The sequence below is a fragment of the Schizophyllum commune genome (assembly GCF_000143185.2).
Source record: "Schizophyllum commune H4-8 unplaced genomic scaffold SCHCOscaffold_2, whole genome shotgun sequence".
NCBI lineage: Eukaryota > Fungi > Basidiomycota > Agaricomycetes > Agaricales > Schizophyllaceae > Schizophyllum > Schizophyllum commune.
This window is the reverse complement of record NW_026089539.1, coordinates 2,532,192-2,551,465: the sequence shown is the minus strand read 5'-3', so window position 1 is coordinate 2,551,465 and position 19,274 is coordinate 2,532,192. Positions and strand designations below refer to the sequence as shown.

The 19,274-nt window shown below is 57.8% G+C and overlaps 10 protein-coding genes across 10 annotated transcripts; 5 read left to right on the top strand and 5 right to left on the bottom strand.

Annotated features, from left to right (window-relative positions):
- The first annotated feature begins 70 nt into the window (after positions 1-70).
- On the top strand, positions 71-1,258 carry SCHCODRAFT_073047 (phosphoglycerate mutase-like protein). The gene is made up of 7 exons (XM_050347293.1): positions 71-152; positions 211-235; positions 289-295; positions 346-427; positions 480-617; positions 669-991; positions 1,045-1,258. The coding sequence occupies exons 1-7, from the start codon at positions 101-103 to the stop codon at positions 1,084-1,086; spliced, it is 669 nt and encodes a 222-aa protein (XP_050202332.1). The 5' UTR covers positions 71-100; the 3' UTR covers positions 1,087-1,258.
- SCHCODRAFT_02744626 (uncharacterized protein) lies at positions 1,093-2,393 on the bottom strand. The gene is made up of 5 exons (XM_003038528.2): positions 1,934-2,393; positions 1,795-1,871; positions 1,671-1,737; positions 1,379-1,538; positions 1,093-1,317 (listed from the first exon to the last, which is right to left on the bottom strand). Exons 1-5 carry the CDS (start codon positions 2,009-2,011, stop codon positions 1,256-1,258), a joined length of 444 nt encoding a protein of 147 aa, XP_003038574.1. The 5' UTR covers positions 2,012-2,393; the 3' UTR covers positions 1,093-1,255.
- Positions 2,394-2,530: 137 nt separating this feature from the next.
- SCHCODRAFT_02611921 (uncharacterized protein) lies at positions 2,531-3,954 on the top strand. Its single transcript, XM_050344504.1, has 6 exons — positions 2,531-2,911; positions 2,965-3,053; positions 3,105-3,208; positions 3,258-3,314; positions 3,363-3,630; positions 3,681-3,954. Exons 1-6 carry the CDS (start codon positions 2,830-2,832, stop codon positions 3,855-3,857), a joined length of 777 nt encoding a protein of 258 aa, XP_050202331.1. The 5' UTR covers positions 2,531-2,829; the 3' UTR covers positions 3,858-3,954.
- A 70-nt stretch (positions 3,955-4,024) lies between these two features.
- On the top strand, positions 4,025-7,943 carry SCHCODRAFT_02611919 (uncharacterized protein). The gene is made up of 7 exons (XM_003037193.3): positions 4,025-4,510; positions 4,566-5,093; positions 5,147-5,305; positions 5,357-6,157; positions 6,205-6,291; positions 6,343-7,214; positions 7,589-7,943. The coding sequence occupies exons 1-7, from the start codon at positions 4,109-4,111 to the stop codon at positions 7,647-7,649; spliced, it is 2,910 nt and encodes a 969-aa protein (XP_003037239.1). The 5' UTR covers positions 4,025-4,108; the 3' UTR covers positions 7,650-7,943.
- Positions 7,944-8,094: 151 nt separating this feature from the next.
- On the top strand, positions 8,095-9,658 carry SCHCODRAFT_02611914 (mitochondrial carrier). Its single transcript, XM_003037194.2, has 8 exons — positions 8,095-8,256; positions 8,306-8,322; positions 8,440-8,580; positions 8,633-8,783; positions 8,848-9,025; positions 9,086-9,239; positions 9,289-9,467; positions 9,518-9,658. The coding sequence occupies exons 1-8, from the start codon at positions 8,199-8,201 to the stop codon at positions 9,531-9,533; spliced, it is 894 nt and encodes a 297-aa protein (XP_003037240.1). The 5' UTR covers positions 8,095-8,198; the 3' UTR covers positions 9,534-9,658.
- A 97-nt stretch (positions 9,659-9,755) lies between these two features.
- Positions 9,756-10,730, top strand: SCHCODRAFT_02566574 (uncharacterized protein; the record flags this gene model as incomplete). Its single annotated transcript, XM_003037195.2, has 5 exons — positions 9,756-9,911; positions 9,965-10,246; positions 10,299-10,390; positions 10,446-10,547; positions 10,596-10,730. The coding sequence occupies exons 1-5, from the start codon at positions 9,806-9,808 to the stop codon at positions 10,728-10,730; spliced, it is 717 nt and encodes a 238-aa protein (XP_003037241.2). The 5' UTR covers positions 9,756-9,805.
- Positions 10,484-15,759, bottom strand: SCHCODRAFT_02684589 (uncharacterized protein). The gene is made up of 17 exons (XM_050346770.1): positions 15,595-15,759; positions 15,256-15,543; positions 15,052-15,205; positions 14,721-15,003; positions 14,375-14,668; positions 14,103-14,327; positions 13,917-14,051; positions 13,668-13,863; positions 13,403-13,614; positions 13,110-13,350; positions 12,911-13,062; positions 12,283-12,861; positions 12,014-12,231; positions 11,778-11,961; positions 11,300-11,727; positions 11,143-11,250; positions 10,484-11,097 (listed from the first exon to the last, which is right to left on the bottom strand). Exons 1-17 carry the CDS (start codon positions 15,728-15,730, stop codon positions 10,842-10,844), a joined length of 4,089 nt encoding a protein of 1,362 aa, XP_050202330.1. The 5' UTR covers positions 15,731-15,759; the 3' UTR covers positions 10,484-10,841.
- A 111-nt stretch (positions 15,760-15,870) lies between these two features.
- SCHCODRAFT_02684588 (uncharacterized protein) lies at positions 15,871-16,946 on the bottom strand. The gene is made up of 2 exons (XM_003038530.3): positions 16,799-16,946; positions 15,871-16,746 (listed from the first exon to the last, which is right to left on the bottom strand). Exons 1-2 carry the CDS (start codon positions 16,865-16,867, stop codon positions 16,030-16,032), a joined length of 786 nt encoding a protein of 261 aa, XP_003038576.1. The 5' UTR covers positions 16,868-16,946; the 3' UTR covers positions 15,871-16,029.
- A 233-nt stretch (positions 16,947-17,179) lies between these two features.
- SCHCODRAFT_02611907 (uncharacterized protein) lies at positions 17,180-18,645 on the bottom strand. The gene is made up of 2 exons (XM_003038531.2): positions 18,419-18,645; positions 17,180-18,372 (listed from the first exon to the last, which is right to left on the bottom strand). The coding sequence occupies exons 1-2, from the start codon at positions 18,459-18,461 to the stop codon at positions 17,423-17,425; spliced, it is 993 nt and encodes a 330-aa protein (XP_003038577.1). The 5' UTR covers positions 18,462-18,645; the 3' UTR covers positions 17,180-17,422.
- A 255-nt stretch (positions 18,646-18,900) lies between these two features.
- Positions 18,901-19,263, bottom strand: SCHCODRAFT_02611904 (uncharacterized protein). Its single transcript, XM_050344503.1, has one exon. The coding sequence runs from the start codon at positions 19,246-19,248 to the stop codon at positions 19,081-19,083; it is 168 nt and encodes a 55-aa protein (XP_050202329.1). The 5' UTR covers positions 19,249-19,263; the 3' UTR covers positions 18,901-19,080.
- Between the last annotated feature and the right edge of the window lie 11 nt (positions 19,264-19,274).

The window sequence follows — 19,274 nt, the reverse complement described above, 5'->3', positions numbered from 1 at the left end:
GCGTTGCTCCTTCAGCTGAGCCCGAGCTGAGCCCGATCGGCGCGTTCCTTCTCCCGTTCCCTCCCATCCTCACACCGTCACCACGCTCTGCCAGTACACCATGATTTCCTCCGACGACCGCCCCATGCCCAGGCTCTTTCTAATTCGCCATGGTGAGCATCGCCTTGGCCAGTCTTCTTCAGCGCTTGCTGACTCGATCTATCTCGCCAGGCGAGACGGAATGGAGTCTGAATGGGTGCGTAGTTATCGTACACATCGACATAACAACCTGCTAACGTACCACCTCAGCCGCCATGTACGATAACATACCAGACGCTCATCGACCCATCCATTGACTGCGTTCAGACCGGACGTACCGATATCCCACTGACCGCCCGCGGTATTGAGCAGATAAAAGAGAAAGCGCAGATGCTTGTGGGCGAAGGAAGTGCGTCGTCACGCTGGTTTGTCTGCTATTCGAGACTTACTCGCACTTACAGAGGTCCTCGATGTCAAGAACCTCTGCACCGTGCTCGTATCTCCGCGCCAGCGCGCGCACAAGACCTTCCACCTGCTCTTCGAGCACGTCACCCCACCACCCCACATGGTCACTGAGACCGTGAGGGAATGGGATTATGGTAAACCTCTTCTATCTTCACTCACCCTCTTTACTGACCCCTGCGCCACAGGCGACTACGAGGGCCTCAAGCCCGCCGAGATCAAGCAGCGGAAACCCGACTTCAACATCTGGACCGACGGCTGCCCCGGCGGCGAGAGCGTCGAGCAGATGTGCGCGCGCGTCGACGACGTGATCAAGACCGTCCGTACCTACCACACCGAGTACTTCCACGAGGGCATGAACACCCGCGACGTCATGATCGTCGCGCACGGCCACTTCTCGCGCTGCTTGATCGCGCGCTGGCTGGGTATGCCGCTTGCGTTCGGTACGAAGCTGAACGTCGAGCCCGGAGGGATCGCTGTGCTGTCGTACAACCACCACCGTCTTGAGGAGGTATGTTGTCTCGATTTTGTGGACGAAAGATCATGGTGCTGACCGTTTCGTAGCCTTCAATCAACGCCCTCAATCTGTACGCCACTGTAATTTGAGACGACAGAAGTATAGAACCGTAGACAGTGAAGAGACGACCTTTACGAGAATTTTGCCTTGCCAGTCCGACTCGCCTATGTGCGCACCCCAGGTCCACAGCGCCACGCCAGTGGTTTCAAACACCAATAGATATGGTCATAAATAATGCTCATCGTATCCTCTTCCTCCTTATGACTTGTTGACAAGGCAGTTGATCTCCTTGACATCCCAGTCGAACTCCTCCGTAGCGACTGCGCGGAAATATGAGTCCTCTACCTTCACCTCTCCAAACAACATGGACACTGCACTCACCCTCCGCATCCTTCCCAATGTATCGCCTGGGGCCCGAGTTCAGGTAAACCTTCTCGCCCGCGACGTGAACGGTGGCGAGCGCGACGGTGCTGCCTTCGGAGTCGTTCGTGCTCCAATCGGTGCTCGGGATGCCAGTGCCGACGAAGTGGTCGTTGTGGGCCTGGATGGAGGGAGTTAGAGGGTAGGTTGGGAGTGAGAGGGGTGGTGATCGAATGGAGCGAGGAAGACGCAGGGGAAAGAGGGCAGTGACAAAAAGGAAGGCGGCGAGCACCAAATCACGCACCTCACATACCACCCATCCGTTTTCGAGGGTAGGGAAGTGGAAGCGGACGCCCTTATCGTCGCCGGTGGAAAGGTCCCTGGGTGATGTGAGTTCTACGTTCATAGCGCCCGATCGCATGAGGGTCGCAACTCACTCGTCGTGCTGTTGGATCTTCAGGACGCTGTCCGTAGAGTCGAGGTACTGGTTGCCGTCGCGGGAGAGGGTGTAGCACTGGGGACGAGATTGCCGGGTGAGATGAGATGCAGTCAAGGTGGTCAGGTGCGTCAACGCACCTTGCTCGCGTCCAGGGTAAGCGCAGAGGCCACGGAAGGAAGCGCAAGAGCAGCGAGTGCGGCCATGAATGCAACCATTGTTGTAGCGAGCGTTGCTGTTCAACGAGGGATGGGTGAAGGAAATGACGCGCTAGCAGGCGCCGAAAGATGAAGGAAGCAGAGAACAAGCAACCTCAGAATTCAGGATGATGACTGTCAACCGCAACCCGCAACGTGCTATTCAAGGGCACTGAACGTGCGGCCCACCCAGGTGGCAGATCAGGACGTGGGCACTCGGGCCCATCATGTCATGCAATCAAGCAATTGATGAAACGGGGCGGAGCGATTCGCACCAGCGACCATCTGGTGTCCGCTGTTCGCGAGAGGTTACAAGTAGCCTGCAACGAGCGGAGGCTCCACTAGAGGGTGCTGGGGGAGACTTGAAGGGTGTCGGGGAGACGGAGAGCGGGTATACAAGTTGTCATTCTTGGTTTGTCGAAGGCAGAACGAAGAATTTGGCGAAGTCCGCAAACTGAACAATAGCACCGGGATTGCGGTCCGGAAGCCGGGGCCCCCTTCGCGTCCTGCTCGTCATCGACCTTCGAGCGAACGTTCATCGTGAAGACATACTTTTGCAACCTGCCCACCGGGATATGTCCCCTGTGCTTTCTCAGCCCCCTTCTGCACAACGATCATGCAGAGCACGTTCGTTTGCGGGCGCACATGCGCCACTTTCGGATCGTTTCAACAGCCCTGAATGCACGAATTCATAACGCAGCCGTCATCTATCGACGCGGTTCTTCTATTGCGCTCATCTGACTGACGGGGTCGAGTAGCTCTCTTGCTTTCCTCCTTCATCTACGACCTCCCTCCCTTCACCACACCTTCCTCTCCTTCGCCAATCGTTGCTACCGATCATGTCGTCCAAGGCCGCTGTTGTGCTCGCGTCCCTCGCTGCTGGTGCCATCGCGGTGAAGCCTATTCACTCGCACAATGATTGTGAGCCCCTCAGATTGGAGCCTGCGAGCTGAGGTGGCCGACGCTGGACCCAGACACCCGCGACAAGCCGCTGTTCACTGCACTCGACAATGGGATCCAGAGTGTTGAAGCGGACATCTGGTGGAGGGACAACAAGCTACTTGTGAGCGTGGCCTTCTGTTGTGCGGGTATAGATAATGCTGACGCGACGGAGGTGGCCCACACTGTATTCGACATTGACAGCTCGAAGACTCTGGATTCGCTCTACATCCAGCCGATCTTAGCTATTGTCAATGGCTCGATGGAGTCCACGACGCCGTGAGTGATACGCAACATGACGGCTAGCCCTTACTTCACAGATATCTAGGCTCTCGAAGGACTCCCCGTTACAGCTGCTTATCGACTTCAAGACGGACGGTGACGAGTGAGTGATCCAGCTAGCGCCTGGAGATTCCGCTAAACTAGTTGACAGTACCTATCAGCCTCTTCTGGACGCGCTTGAGCCCTTGCGCTCAGGCGGTTACCTTACGACCTTCAAGGACGGTAGCCTGACCCAGGGCGCGGTCACTGTCGTTGGCACCGGCAACACGCCTCTGGAGTCTGTCGTGGCCGCAGAGCCGCGCGATTTCTTCTACGATGCCAACATCTTGACACTGTACAGCACCAAGCCTGCTGACGGTAAGGAGTGGGGTCCTGAAATTGCCCCCCTTGCAAGCTGCCAGTGGAGCAAGGTCGACGGGGTGCGCAAAAGCCCTCTTACTGCCTGTCTACGCGCCTGACCTTCATCTAGGACGACCAGATGCAGGAGCTCGTCAAGGGCGCTCACGATCTGAAGATCAAGACGCGCTTCTGGGACACGGACAGCAACGAGGAGACGTGGAACAAGTTCTGGGATGCTGGTTCGGACTGGGTGAACGCGGACGATTTGGAGGCGATCAGCAAGGCGTGGGAGGCGCGTAACGCCTGAGCCTTCTCTTCCTGTTGTTCCTTAGCGATAGCCGTATGTCACGAAGAAGATTAATTTATTCACGTCGACCTGGCGAGTATGCCTGAGTGGTGTGACGTGCGACGCCTATCGGGGCGTGAGATTCTGAGAAACGTGATCATCCACAATTTGGGTCGTGTTCGTGCTTCGCTTTCTCCCTTGTTGGCTGGACCAGTGCTATCTGGCCAAACCATCTGTCCTTCCTTTATACCACCACCATCACCACCTCCGTGATGTCAGACGCCGAGGCTGTCGCCGCCCCCGCAACGCACGAGAACGAGCACATCGACACGGACGTGGACGCCTCGACGCGCGCCGATAGCCCTCACGATACCGACCATGAGGCCGCCTCGGATGCACCGAAGTCCGAGACGTCAGAGCCAGCTGACCACGCCGAAGACGCGCACGAAGCAGCAGCAGCGGACGTAGATGGGACGCCCACGCAATCCGAAGCGGAGCCTGCCGCTTCAGAGGCGGACAAGGAATCGGTCGCGTCCGTCCCCGAATCTGCCCACGAACCCGAAGCAGAGACCACCAAGGAGAAGGCTGAGCCCAAGCCCGTTCCTGCCGTCAAGAAGCCCATGGCGTCCCCTACCAAGGCCCCCGCGAGGAAGCCTGGCGCGCCAGTGAGGAAGGTGCGTGACCACGAACTGGCGATACGTCCTGTATTTCTGACTCTGGACGCGTCAGGTGCTCGCATCTGGCAAGTTTGGCGCGGAGAAACCTGCTACGGCCAAACCGACGACAGCGGCAAAGCCAACTGCAACGTCTGCTGCGAAGGAGCCCGTGAAGCGCCCTACCCATGCAGCACGGCCATCTCTGTCCGGCAAGCCACCTGCCACTGCTCATCCTACCCCTGCTGCCCGTCGCGCGTCTGTAGCGCCTTCTGGGGCAAAGCCCGCCGTCACTGGACGCGTTGCTTCTGCCTCGAAAGCTACTACCGCCACATCACCCACCTCAGCCACGTCGCGTACTTCTCCCACCGCCACCAAGCCTGCAACTGCGACCGCGAGGCCTCGCCCCTCGGCCGCAGCCGCAGACCCGGCGAAGCGCACGTCGCTTGCCGGTCGTCCTAGCGTAGGATCCGCCACTCGTGCCACTACCGCCAAACCCTCCGTTTCCTCGACAACCGCCACAAGACATGCGCGTACCCCTACGTCAGTTTCCTCCGCTCCCAGTGGAGGTGACGCTAAGGCATTGGATGATGCCCGACATAAGGTGCGAACATCTCTCATGGTTGCGTCCCCAATATCCTGACACTGTGATTTCAGCTGAAAGAGAAGACCGATGCTGTTGCCGCTCTCGAGACTGAAGTTGAGACTCTGAAGTCAACGCTTGAAACGACGAAGACAGAGCTCGAAGAGAAGGAGAAGGCCCTGCAAGAACTTGAGGCAACCAAGACGTCCACTCTCGAGGCGGTCAAGGCTGAGGTATATGGCCCTTCCTTGATTGGCGTACAATCATTCACCTTTTGACCCTAGCTCGAAGCTGCGAGGGAAGCCTCAACTGCTCAGCAAGCGCTGGTTGCGACTTTACAGGACAACCTTGCCAAGCTGGAGGAGGAAGTTAACGCCGCTCGCACGAACCTCCAGGAGCTCCGCTCGACCAACGATGCCGCCTCTGGCGACGTCGCCGCTGCAGCTGCCGTAGATCGCGAAGCCCTCCTCGCCGCTCAGAAGAACCTTGCTGCTATTCAGGAGGAGGCCGAAGCTCTCAAAGCCGCCCAGGCCGAGCGCGAAGAGGTCCACGCCGCCAAGGTCAAGGAGCTGGAGGAGAAGGCCGCATCGGCCACCGAGCTCGAGCAGCAGCTGAAGGCGCTCAAAGAAGAGAAGCAGGAGACTGCGGACAAGATCTCCGAGCTTGAGATCGAGATTCTCGAGCTGAAGGAGGCGCAGGATGGCTTCGAGGATGAGCGCACGACGGCTGCGAACAAGCTGAAGGCGCTCGAGGCACAGCTAGAGGAGGCCAAGTCTGCACTGGAGAAGGCTGTCGAGGATGCGAAGGCGAAGGAGGAGGCGCTCAATGCTGCTGCTGAGGCTGCGAAGACCGAGCACTCGGGTGCGCTGGAAAGTAAGGCCGCTGAGTACGCGGCTCTCGTCGAGCAGCTCGAGAGTATCAAGGCCGAGCTTGAGGCTGCCACCAAGGCGAGCGAGGAGGCGAAGGCGGAGGCTGCTGCGGCTGCCGAAGCACACGCTCAGAAGCTTGCTGAGGCGGAGAAGACGCATCTCGAGAAGCAGCAGGAGATCGAGGCTGAGATGCAGCGTATCAAGACCGAGCTCGAGGTGAGTGCAATGAATGAGTACGGCGCAATGATGTTTACGCAGCGCAGAACCAAGAGGCGCACTACAACGCGAAGGTGGACGCCGTGAAGGAGGAGCATAAGAAGCTTTTGGAGGAGGCCTTTGAGCAGGCCAAGGTATGATAACCGGTAATAAGCGCTTCGGAGCTGTATTGACCCCGCTTACAGAAAGAAGCTGCTGCCGCGCACGGTGTTGACCTCCAGTCTCTGCGTTCCACCTCCGACGCCACCATTCAGCAGATCCAGGCTGCTAACGCGACTGCTCTTGAGTCCCTCAAGGCCGAGCACGCCGCTCAGATTGAGGAGCAGGTCGCTTCTCTCGAGAAGCAGGTCAACAAGCTCAATCTCGAGCTGAAGGCCACTCAAGATGACCTTGCGAAGGCCAAGGGCGCACTCGAGGCTGCGAAGGGTGAGGTATCATCCCTGACCACTCAGCTCGCGGCCGCCAAGGCCGCGAGTGATGCGCCGAACGAGCCGAACCCTGTCCTCATCGAGGAGCTCGAGCGTCTCACCAAGGAGGTCGCGATGTACAAGGACGACCTGGCCGCTGCCAACGAGATGCTCACTCTCACGAAGGCGTCCTTGCAGGAGATGTCCAGCAAGCACGCTATCGAGCTCGAGGAGAGCGCGAAGGCGCGTACCGAGGAGGTGGCACGTCTGCGCGCGACTCACGACGCAGAGATTGGCGGCCTCGCGACCAATAAGTCCGACTTGCTTCTGCAGATCTCTGACCTCGAGGGCGAGGTAGCGCAGCTCAGGGCCGCCGCCTCTGCAACCCCTTCGGCGCCCAAGACCAACGGCACCGCTCAGCCCGCATCCCCGGGCGTCACCCGCGAGGAGCTCGCGCGCTTGCACGAGGCGCACAACCTCAAGATGGGCGACCTCCAGGCGACGCACGAGAAGGCCATGAGGGCGATGCAGGAGGAGCTCGAGAAGGCACGGCAGAGCATCGCTACCCTCCAGGCCGACATCGACCGCAAGGACATGGAGATCAACGTGCTCGAGCAAGATCAGGAGGAGAGCACGGATATGATCACCCGGTACGTGCGATTCTTTGGGTTTCGGGCTTTCGTCGTCGGCGCGGGCGCGCTCCTCATTGTTTATGGCTTTTTCTGATATCCATCCCACTCTCCTTTGATTACCATCCATCACCTCATTCATTCACTTCTTCATCTGCTGGACTTCCCTTCTCGTTCGTGTTTATGCGTGCTTCACTGCTATCTTATTACCGTCTATCTCATTACTGCTACCTATCTTATTCGCCTGTATCGTATTATTATCATCGCTGTTGCCACACCTACTCTATATCGACTACTATCTATATGAACTGTCCCTCTAATGTATCCTACACTCATACTATCTTGCCCCCCGCGCCTGTTCCTGCCCGCTATACACGATTCTGACGCGTTTACAGATACAAATCCGACCTCGATAACCTCACGCAGGAGCTCCAGCAGCTCAAGGGCCAGGCGTGATGACCCTCATGTCGGCCTGCCAACCGACGCGCACTTCTCGCGCGCCGCAACGCTCCAGGATCGCCTCGGTGATCCCTCGAGCCTCGGCCTCAACCAGAACCTACAAGTACCGCCTCTTCGTTCCCAACTATACCATCGCCTGTTACCTACGGGCACAGCTCACTTTACCCTCCGCCATGTTTGCAGTTGCAGCTCGATGATGACGACTTACTCTACTACTATCGCAATAACTTGTGGATTACTACAATAACGGTCCTATATGCTACTCCATTTCGACTCATGTTGTGTCCGGGACGCATACCTCTCGCGTGTGATTGTGAAGGAGAGTGCCTCGCGCCGACGCGGTGAGCGACCCCGCACAGCTGACCGCGCCTCCGTCAGGCCCGGTGAGCTGATCGCGCGCAACCCCAAAAAGTTGGCATTACTTCCGGAAATGCAGGCTCGTGCGATAAATTATTTAGTCGAGCCCGCTTATTCGCTCCTTGCTTCCCTCCACCACCTCCCCTCGTCCTCCCCCTCCCTTCCTACACAACCCCCCGCGTCGTCACAATGGCCATCACAAAGGAGCCGGGCCAGAAGGGCGTCAACTTCTCCAACATTGCAGTCGGTGAGTATGCGTGCGTCGCAGCACTTCACGCGTGTCTGACGTAGCGCAGGTGCAATTATGAACATGGTGCGCGACCTGGACGCGTCTGCTGGACGTTACTGACCTTCGCGGTGTCCTCTGAATGTGTAGTTTGTGCGTGCTCGTTGCATTCGGCTACGTGGCAGGTATTGACTTTGGTTGTAGGAAGTAACGACGCTCGGCCAGCCCCTTGAGGTCCTCAAGACCCAGATGGCCGCCAACCGGTCGCAAACAATGTGGCAGGCGTGCAAGTCTGTCTGGTCGCGCGGTGGTGTCGTTGGCTTCTACCAGGGTCTCATTCCTTGGGTGTGTCCCCTGTCTGTTCCCGCCCCAGCACGCGTACTCACGCATCCCCAAGGCATGGATAGAAGCCTCAACGAAAGGCGCTGTCCTCATCTTCACCGCCTCTGAGGTGGAGAGCAAAACCCTCGACTTGGGAATCAACCCCGCCGCAGCGGGCCTCATCGGTGGTATGAGCGGCGGTATCATGCAGGCATACGCAACCATGGGTGCGCACTATCACGCGCAAATTCCCCCACACTTCCCCGTGTTTATTCCCTCCCCCTCCCCCAGGCTTCACGACATGCATGAAGACGGCTGAGATCACTCGCGCGAAGACTGCGGCCTCGGGCGTCAAGCCCCCCTCAACTTGGGCTGTCTTCGCCGACATCTACCGGCGTGAGGGTCTGGCCGGCGTGAACAAGGGTGTGAACGCCGTCGCGGTCCGCCAGTGCACGAACTGGGGTTCTCGGTACGCCGTGCCGCTTCATGTGATACTTATCGTTCTGGACTGACGCGCGATGGCAATCAGGATGGGCTTTGCGCGTCTCGCGGAGACGGCTATCCGGCGGTTACGGGGAGTGGGTGATAATGAGAAGCTCGGCGCCCTGGACAAGATTGCGGCGTCCACAGTCGGTGGTGCGCTCGCGACATGGAACCAGCCGATTGAGGTTATCCGTGTGGAGGTAGGTGTACTGCACATCTAAGTGGTCCTCGTACTCAACGCGTTCTCAGATGCAATCCTTGGCCAAGAAGCCCGACGCACCGGCGAAGCCAACGATCATGAACACTTTGGCATACATTTACAAGGAGAACGGCGTCAAGGGTCTCTACCGCGGTGTCACGCCACGCATCGGCTTGGGCATCTGGCAGACAGTCTGCATGGTGTCGTTCGCCGACTACGTCAAGGCTTGGTACGTTCTCTACTGTTACTGTTTCGGAGCACTGCTAACGAGTATCGCAGGGTCAAGGGCCCGTAGAGCCTGCACACGTTATAGACGATGCTCATTATTTACGTTTGCCACATACCATAGTACCTATACCTTCCGCATATTGATTTGGACGTCTTGGAATCCAGCCACGAGTCACGATAATATCTGCCCGACGTGTCTGAGCCAAGTCTGAGCCTTGGCCGAGTCCCGAGGTCGCGTGTTGCGCGAGCGAATGAATGACATGAACATCTGAGCATCCACCGGTTATAGGCCGGCTAATGGACCCGTCGCGCCTACCTCCAGCTTGACCCTGGTACATCATGTCGACGACGGCTGCACCGGTCGGAAAGCCCATAAACCCGCTGCTGGCGCGGTACTTGACGGCGCTGACGAAGAACCCGTTGCGCACGAAGGCGCTCACGACCGGTTCGTAGCCTGACCCGGTACTTTACCCCGCATTCCTCACAATGCATCCATAGCCACCCTTTGCTTCCTCCAGGAAGTTCTCGGCAGCGTACTCGCTGGTGTCCCACCCAAGAAGCAGTCCCCAGATACATCCCCCCTCGTGAAGACGCTTGCGCAGGCACATGTTGACGCCAAGGCGGTCAAGATGGCGCTCTACGGCTTCCTAGTGTCTGCCCCCCTCGGTCACTTCCTTGTCGGGCTCCTGCAGCGAGCTTTCCGAGGACGTACAGGGCTGGGCGCACGGGTTGGACAGATCCTAGCGAGCAACTTGCTAGTCGCGCCAATCCAGACGGCTGGTGCGTGATCATTCCAGCAGTCGAGAGTGCGGGGTCGCTGACGCGCATATAGCCTTCCTCGCCAGCATGGCTGTGATCAACGGCGCGAAGACGGTCGATGATGTCTTGAAGACGGTGAAGACGGGCTTCTTCTCAGTCATTCGGGTGCGCAGCGCACACCTTGCGTCTCGACTACGTACTGAAGTATACACCCCTCCAGATTACTTGGGTAGTCTCCCCCCTCAGCCTCTCCATCGCCCAGGGATTCATTCCCGTCGAGCTTTGGGTTCTCTTCTTCAATGCCGTCCAGTTCGTGCTAGGAGTACGTTCCCCTTCTGTCCTACCCCGCATCCCCTGACATCACCTTCAGACCTTCTTCAACATGCACATGAAGAAGCTTCGCGCCGCCGCCATCGCGAAGGAGAAGGAGCGCATCAAGCGCGAAATTGAAGAGGCCGAAGCGCGCAACCGCCGTCCGTCTTCCCCACCGAGTCCTCTCTCATGATGCGTGATGTCTCACTACAAACTCACGACAAGCATCCGGAAATGGCTCTTTAACGATGGTATATGCCCAGCACGCGGTATATATGGTACCCGTTGTAGTACACGCGACTATCTATCTACGCACAATATCACTGACGCTGATATACACGTCGTCTCCCGAGGCGGGAGTCTGCAGATATCGGTGGCGCACGGCGGGGGTACCGCCCGCGGTCTCTTGCTCGTACACCTCTGTTTCTGCTTTCCAGTTGCCCAAGCTGTAGGTGCCCGGTCGCGTGATCCATAAGCTGGGTGTTATGGTCGTGCTTTGACATGGTGCAAGGCGACCGCGAAATGTTAGACGACCAGAGTATGGTGGCGGTTGTATTTGCCTGCTAAAGGTGAGCGGGTGTAGGTATAACAGACAATATACTCACGCTGAAGGCGGATACACGCCCGTAGTGCTCGAGAACTTGAGAGCGAAGCCACAGATATGCGATTGCGAGAAGTTCCGCACCGCGAAGGGTACAGGTATTCGGAGAGGCCTGCGTTCAGACCATCAGCTCAGCCTGCGTCACGGATACACTCGCTTACCCTCTCGAGAAATCATGCTCTACCCTCGACCCGGCCAACGCACGCACCACCAGCGGATCCATCTCCATATTCCACTCACTCGCCCGGACAGCCGTGAGCACCTCCGCCCGCTCCCGCTGCGTCTCCGCATACATGCTCCGCTTCACCTTCGCGCTCTCCGCCGCCTCGACGATATCGCGAAGCGGCGCATGTGATGCGCCCATGCGCAGGCCCGAGACCAGGATATGACCTGACCGTTGCTGTGAGGGCATGGTCCAGAAGAGGACTGCATCGACGGAAGCGGGGTTGTAGAGGGGAAAGATGTATGGGTGCATCTGGGGCGGGATGTAGGGGAAGGTAAAGGCGTTGGTGCGTGTGATAAGGTTGCGCCGGCCAGCAAGGACAAAGTGGCGCAAGGCAGGAGATAGATGCGTTCGCTGGTGGTCGGACTGCGACTTGTTAGTATTCAGCACCTGTCGGTGTATAAACGAGCACTCACTAGCGGCGTGTGGCAGCAGAGGAGGTCGATTGGTGGTGGGGATGATTCATTGAGCTCCGTGCCATTGACAATCCCCTTCAGCTTTTGCTTCACGAACTCGCGGGTTTCCCGTGAACCAGATTGCGCATCCCATGGATCGGCAGCGAACATGAACCGCGTATTTTGCCGAGGCGCCATGAGAATGCTGTGGATTGTCAGCTCATGCCTCTACTACGCTCAAGGGCTGAATGGCTCACTTCATGTCCTGCACAACAGGCTGCAGCCGCCAGGTTGGGCTCAAGGTTGTCACTTGTGTGATTTGTACGGAACTGAGGGACTTGTTCTGTACGGCGACATCGACGACGAAGAGGTGATCCGAGGATAATGAAGGTCGTGCGCGCATGCTGGCCGCGAACGCTTGCCGAACATCGTAGAAGCGCGTCAGTCGGGTAGGGTAGAATGACTCAGAACCGTCCTGCAGAAAATATATTAGCGCTTGACAGAGTATCCTTGTGAATACACATACCTGACGGTAGACGAACAGCAGCGACAGCTCCCTCTCACCCACATTCGTGGCATGCAGAGTGATCGGCAGTTCTGTCGACTCCCCAGGCTGCAGCACTGATTCCCCTGCCGAATTTCGAAGCGGTATACGCATCGGCGGTGGCGGCAACAAGCTATTCTCTGAGCGGACGACCTCTTGCTCGCCTTCGACCTTCTCCGCCTCGTCAACCTCAACCTCGGCCCACCAGACGTCGTCCTCATCTCGCTCGCTAGGCACGATCCACAGCTCGCCCACTGGCCGCAAGCCGTCGTTCGATATACGCAGGGTGAGGTTCCGCGTCTCGCCCTCATTGAGCAGCAGCGTGTGGCCGTCGGTGTCGTCCACGAAGCGAGCTTGTAAGCGATGCGCGCGATCGCGCACGGCGGCCTTCAGCGGTACATCAGGCGCGTATGTCGCATTCTGTCGCTGGGCGGGCGTCGCGTGTAGTCGCGTGCCTCGATAAGTAAGCGGCTCCTTCGCAGGGAGAAGGGACAGGAAGGTGTAGGTCACGTATGCAAAGGTGAGAGAGGCTGGTCGATGCGCTGTGACGGCAATTGGTATCTAAAGTGCCATCAGAAATGGCGAGTGCGATGAACAGCGTAAGACATACCGTACGAGTCTCGCGAGGCCCAAGCTGGATATCGTCAAGAACTTCGATATCCACTCCGCCAACGTCTTCATCCGCGAGCTTGAGCGTCAAGTTATTCAGAAAGACATCAGCCTCCAGAGGATTTCGCAATGCCACGTCGACCCAGAAAGTTTCTGTTGACCCCGTCAGCTTCGCCTCGCTAAGCCGGGAACATACTTACCGGCCACAATCGGTGCGCTATCATCGCAGTCTACCAAGTAGCCTTTCGGTGTCGACAAACCCTGCTTCTTCGCAAAAGACTTCCAGACATCTTCCCTCGCCGCCCACGCATTGCTGACCGCCTTTCCGCCCAGCGTGTTCCCCGGTACGCGGACCTTCGTCTCTCGCGCTTGCGAGAACCGAAATGGTAGTTCAACCTTGACTTCGCTGTCATTCGGCGAGGAGAGGGTCGAAAGGTAGTGCTGTCAGAGTGTAAGCTGCAATTTGACAACGGCCAACACTGTAAGCACGTACCGAGTACGCGGTTCTGAAGTCGTCCAGGAATGGCTTGTCCTTGCCCTCAGGAGGAACAGATGCCTTCTCGCCATCGACAGCGCCGTTGGTCAATGCCGCATCGGCTGTCCTCCACGTTGGGGTGTTCAGGTTGACCTTGACGGTAAGCCGGAGCAAGGACAGGAATAGCTCAATGGCTGCGACAACGTCGCCGTTCGTATACAAGAGCCGTCCTATTCCAAATTTATCAGCATAATCATAGTCCAACACACATCGTTTCACATACCCAAGGGTTGCTCTATCCCCGTCATCATCTCTTCCCAGCCAGTCCTCTGATCGTCGCCCGTCTTCCCAGAGAGCGAAGGAGCAGGCACGTTCTCCGAGTCCCAAAAGGACGGTGACAGCGTGAGCGTATTCGCGTATGGCGGCGGCGCAGAAAATAGCTCGTGCGCCACGCGGAGGAAGTGGATGGTCAGAGGACGCTACAAGTTTGGCTCAGCGCGGCGAAGCATCACATACGACAACGCGAACTCACGATGCCGCACTTCTCCAGCCTCTTTGCGGCGGACACGTACCACAACCCTGCTCTCCGAAGCTTGGGTGCCCGCTTCCTGAATGCACTGAGGTGGGCCGCATGTGCCAGTAGCAATGACGACGGCGCTTCTTCTGCCTAGTCGATGGGACGTGAGCACCGATAGTCATATGCAGTGAACACACGTACATCGCCAGATGCCCATGCCAACCACCTCTCGCCTTCCAGCTCGTCGCTCAGGAAGTCTGCCTGGTCGATTCCTGCTGCCCACCGTACAGCATACACCAGCGACTTCACCTGGACGTGCGCTGGGATTTCTGATGGTGGATGCGGCACGTTCATCAGCGATGCGAGACTCGCAGACGCATACGCCGACAAAGTCGGTGATGGAGATAGCAGTAGCGGCAGAATATCCTGAGAGAACATAAGCCAACCACCAAGTCGTGCAGACACAAGCTCACCCAACCACCCTTCCCATCCTTCCTTATTGCCTCCCATACAGACACAGCGAGCTTGAAGTCTCCAAGGATTGTAGAGAACTCAGCCAGTCGACGTGGTTGTGGTGGCGGACCGACTGCGCCTGCTGCGTTCGACGAAGGCGCGGCGTAAGTGGATGAGCGGTGGGGTGTATAAGAGACGGATGAGGAGCCAGCGTGATGTTGTGGGGTCGCAGGAGCCGGTGACGCGGATGCGGATCCGAAAAGGCGCCGCGTAGAGGAGAACAGGCGGGATGGTAGCCGTCTGGCAGAGACGAACTTAGTGCAGGTTATTAGTAGGCAATACACACATCAAGCTCAGTCCCCTCACGTTCTCATTCCACTCCATCACGCGTTGCTCCATCCAGGGGATGAGGGACATAACCACAAATTCACGAGTGAACCGCGCAGTCGTCTGAATGTCGGCCTCACATAACCGCAGTGAGCTGAGCGGCGGTGTTTCTGGCGTGGATCCTTCGGCAGTCGGACGTGGTAATCTAGGCATGAGCGCAGGGACCGGCACGGGATCTGGTGGCGGAGAGGGGAATGTGAGGGAAAGCAGATAGCTGTGAAGTCCATATTGCTTCTTGACGGCGTTGTAGAGCGCTTGAGCCCTGATACAAGGTTATTCGAGGAGGCGAACAATAGCAGGATGTGCTTACTCGTCGTCAGATAGAGATGAGTTGGGAGTATGGAGGATAAGCGTGTACTTCAGGCATGCGGGGTCTACCCACTGCGGAAGGTCGATCGCGCGCGAGTGCAGCATTGAAATGGCCTGCAGAGGGTTCGCTGTGTTCGTAGACACGGCCAACATGACTGTAGGCTCGTCAGCAAGTGTCAAAGCATAGACGATCAAGCGTACGCACTCGCAGACGGGTGATTCCAACACTCGTTCTTGTCTGGCACATTGTCGCCCTCCGCACATCGCCTGAGCTCATCCCACCAGGGCTCCTTGGATCCAGGCGCGCTCTTCGTCGCTTCGTCCACCCATGCCTTGCACTTGGCATTTATACGGCCTCCGATCCAGTCTAATGTCCGCATGGCGCGGCGCTCCTCATCTTCCTTGCAGGCCTCTTCAATCTCCCGCAAGTCGGAGAATCGCAGAGCGAAGGACGCGTGGGGGACAGAAGTCAGAGTAGAAGTACGCGTCGTCACTGTTCTCCGTCAGCTTGCACGCTAACGCGCAGGGGAATATATGGACGCACCTTGGGGAAGCGGGGAGAAGGACTGGAGGATAGATGGCAGGTCCGGGAGACCGGAGGCCTCGAGGAGCTCTTCTAGGTCCTGCGATGGGAGGACGCATATATGTGGACTGAGCGACGAGAGTATCACCGGCGCCATCGTGCGCGATGGCAAGCGCCAAGTACGGTAAACCCACTGACGCGAACTTCGGCACGTGGACGCCCTTGCCTCTTCTCCTCACCCGAACCTCGCACTCGCTCGTAATCGGGCCGCAGCGCGTCCCCAGCGAGTTAGAACATCGTTGAGATGAGGGGATATATTTCATGACATGACACGACCCATTCTAGCAATAAGGTATTGCTTCAAAGCGTATCTTTCTTTCGCAACGCGATATCAGAGCTATTGATACAGTTGCGGCCTCGGTCCCAGTCCATAAATGTCAGTAGGTAAGTGTCTGCTTAGAACCCTCCTCCACCCCCACCACCAAAGTCACCACCACCAAACCCTCCGCCTCCGCCACCAAAGTCGCCACCTCCACCTCCTCCCCAATCGCCTCCCCCACCGCCGTAATCGCCCCCTCCGAAGTCGCCACCGTAATGATCAGGCCCATCGAGCATCTCACCCAACAGCAATCCGCCCGCCATACCGCCCATGAGAGGCATACCCATGCCTCCCATGCCACCTCCCATGCGACGTTGTGGGCGGCCCTGCTGCACAAACATAGGACCTCCTCCTCCCATTCCACCTCCTCCGAAGCCCTGGTGTCCATGATGACCCGGACCGTGGCCCATCCCCATCCCCATCCCCATCCCGGGGCCCCCACCGCCGAAGGGGGGACCTCCCATTCCGCCGTGCAGTGGTCGTCCGTAATGCGAGGACATGCCCTGGCTGGGTGGGTAGTACTGCTGTTGGTGGTGCCCCGACTTCGAGTGCATCACTTTCTTGATCAACTTCTCCACAAGGGCTGCCTTGCCATGCTTCGAGGGCTGGCCCATCGGTGGCTGGTAATTGTGGCTGCTGCCGAAGAGACCGCGGTCGCCCCCCGAGCTAGGCTCTGGCGATGCTGATGGCCTCCGTGCGCCTCCAGGCCGTACTCCAGGGTTCTCGCGCAGAAACTGCTCGTCCTCGTAGGGGTGTACCCATATCGAGCGCGGAGGGTTCGCTCTCGTATCAACCTGTTCATGTTCGTCAGCATGTGAGGAACAGGGGCGAACGGAAGATACGCACATAGAATGGGGTCCCCTCATGCATCTGCATCGTCCATCCTTCAGGTAAATCGTGTTCGTCGTAGCTCATGATGATTGTGAGTGTGAGAGCGGGAAAGTGACTTTTGCGGAAAGCCTTCCCGTCTTTTTGTACCGACTGCGCGCCACGGATGAGCAGTGCCCCCACGTCATGGCTTCATCGTCCGCGCACGTGAGATCGGCCCAACTCTTGACAGGCAGTGACGGCCTTTGGTCCCGCCACCGCCTCAAATCAACCGACCGTGCCTTTAACAGCAAGGCAACAATCGTATCTCACTGCCTGGTGTGCGTAGAACTGCGAAGGACTAGTACCAAGCCGTCGCTGGTCCCATCAAGTGCCCCACAAAGGCAAGTCCTAAAGGGGAAAGCGCTGGCCATAAAGCATTTGATTTATTTTTGAAGTGGCATCAGCAAGCAGCTCTTGTACAGTATAGATATCCGTTGGTGTTTAGTATGCTAAGTTATGTATGGTATGAAGGTCGTATCCAAAATCCTGAAGAGAGCCAGAGTGTGTGTGAAGACCAGATGAATAGAAGAATATGATACGTCCGAGTCAACGGACCCGTGAGCGCGGACAGCAAGCACAGCAAACTATGGTGCACAGCGCTCAGGCCTCGACCTCCTCAGTGAACCACCGCGGCTTGGGAGGAACCTTCTTCGACCCCTTCTCCCCTGGCACCGCCTTATCAGGTCGCGTGCGCTTGTTTCCCTGAGGTGCGCCCTTCTGAGGCTGTTGCTTGTTCTGGCGTTGTCCCTTCCCTTTCTTCTCCGCGCGAGCTCTTGCCTTCTCCTGGTCCTTCCCCCACTTGCCACTAAATCCGCCGCGCTTCTCTCTCCGCGCCCTGTCAGCTGCTTCCGGGTCGTAATCCGCCCAAAGATTATCTACGACTTCGTTCTCCTCCAGTTCCTTCCGCCGTTCCTCTGCCCAATCTGCCTTCCTGCGTTCATCCCAAGCATTGTCGCCCGCGCCTTCCCATTCCGGGGTGACGCCCCAGCCCTGAGCCTCGTCGTCGCCCCAATTATTCTCGGCTGGCTGGGCCGGCTGTGCCCACTCCGCCTCGCTGCCCGACGAGCCCCACTCTACAAGGTGACGCTTGACCTTCCGTACCTCCGCGCCAGGAAGTGTAGGGCCAACGACGACACCATAGTCGTCGACGTCCTCGTACTCAGGCGGGTCCTCCCAGCTCATTGCCTTCTCCCGGCGCGCGTCGAGGCTGCTGAAGAAATCCTCCCAGCGCAGGATTTCTCCGCGCTGCGCACCAGCCGAGCTGCGATTCCAGAACGCCACTTGGTAGTTGACATCGTCGGCGTAGCAGAAGGCGCTCGGCGAGCAATACGAGCCCAGACGCTTCAGGTGATCGGCAGTGAGGGCGTTGGGTGAGACGATGGGAGGGGGCGGTGGGGTGACAGGGCGCCCTTCGAGGCGCTTGCGGTGATTGACATCGGTACGTTCGTGCTCGAGGGCTTCAGCCGCGGTCATGTGGCGCGCCTTTCCCTGTCCGGGCGGGAAGCAGAGGGTGCAGTAGAATTTGTGGGAGACTCTGGACAGCCTGAAGACTGTAGTAGGTTAGCTACACATCGTGTTGCATACATCGAGACGCACGGTATGAATCCTGGAAGGCTGGCCAGCTGCCCGACGCTGCCATGATGACACGATCTAATTGCGGCTATTGTGCTGGCGTGCGCCTTTGTCTCTGACTACCTTCACAGCAACGTGAACTCAAGTATAAGAGATTGTGCGGGAGGAGCAACGAGTCAGAGTCAGAGTCAGAGCAGTGAATGAACAGGCCCAACAGCAGCTTTATAGCAGTGGGAAAGGATGGGAGTTCGCGTCAAGCTGCCTGATCGAGTCCCATGTTATTGATTGCCTCCGTTCATCAAACCACGTGATCGACACCAGCTCATAACCCATGCCAGTGCAATTAGGAAGGCAAGCCTCCCGAAGCGCTTCTTCCCCACCATATAAGTCGCGAAGGGCCGTTGCACGGCATGGCCCGCTACCATGCTGCAAAATCTGAGCATTAAGCAGTTGTATCCCTCCCAACTTGTCATCCGAAGTGGCAGCTAAACGTTGTTCGAACCGCGCCGTGGTCGGTCATACCCGTCTGAGATATATTTTTCTGTGTAATGAGAAAGCGCAGCGAGCTAGTTCTAGAGATGCTCTTTCCAATGATCTTTGGTTCTTAGATTGAGAGATCTGAAGATTGTAATATAGGCGCAAACACCCGGCAAAGAGGGAGCGTCGGTGGCGCATGTCACGATAAATCACAGAAACAACGACCGTCGACAAGATCTGTGTCGATGCGAGCGCGGACGATCTGCCCCAGCCGCAGAGGGCGAAGCAGCCTGGACAACATCTTCCGCTACAGTTGCCATGGATCGAGAGGTGTCGAGTGACGCAGGAATGAGAAGCCCAGAGAAGGCGACGAACATGGCTGACGATGCAAGCGAACGGGAGT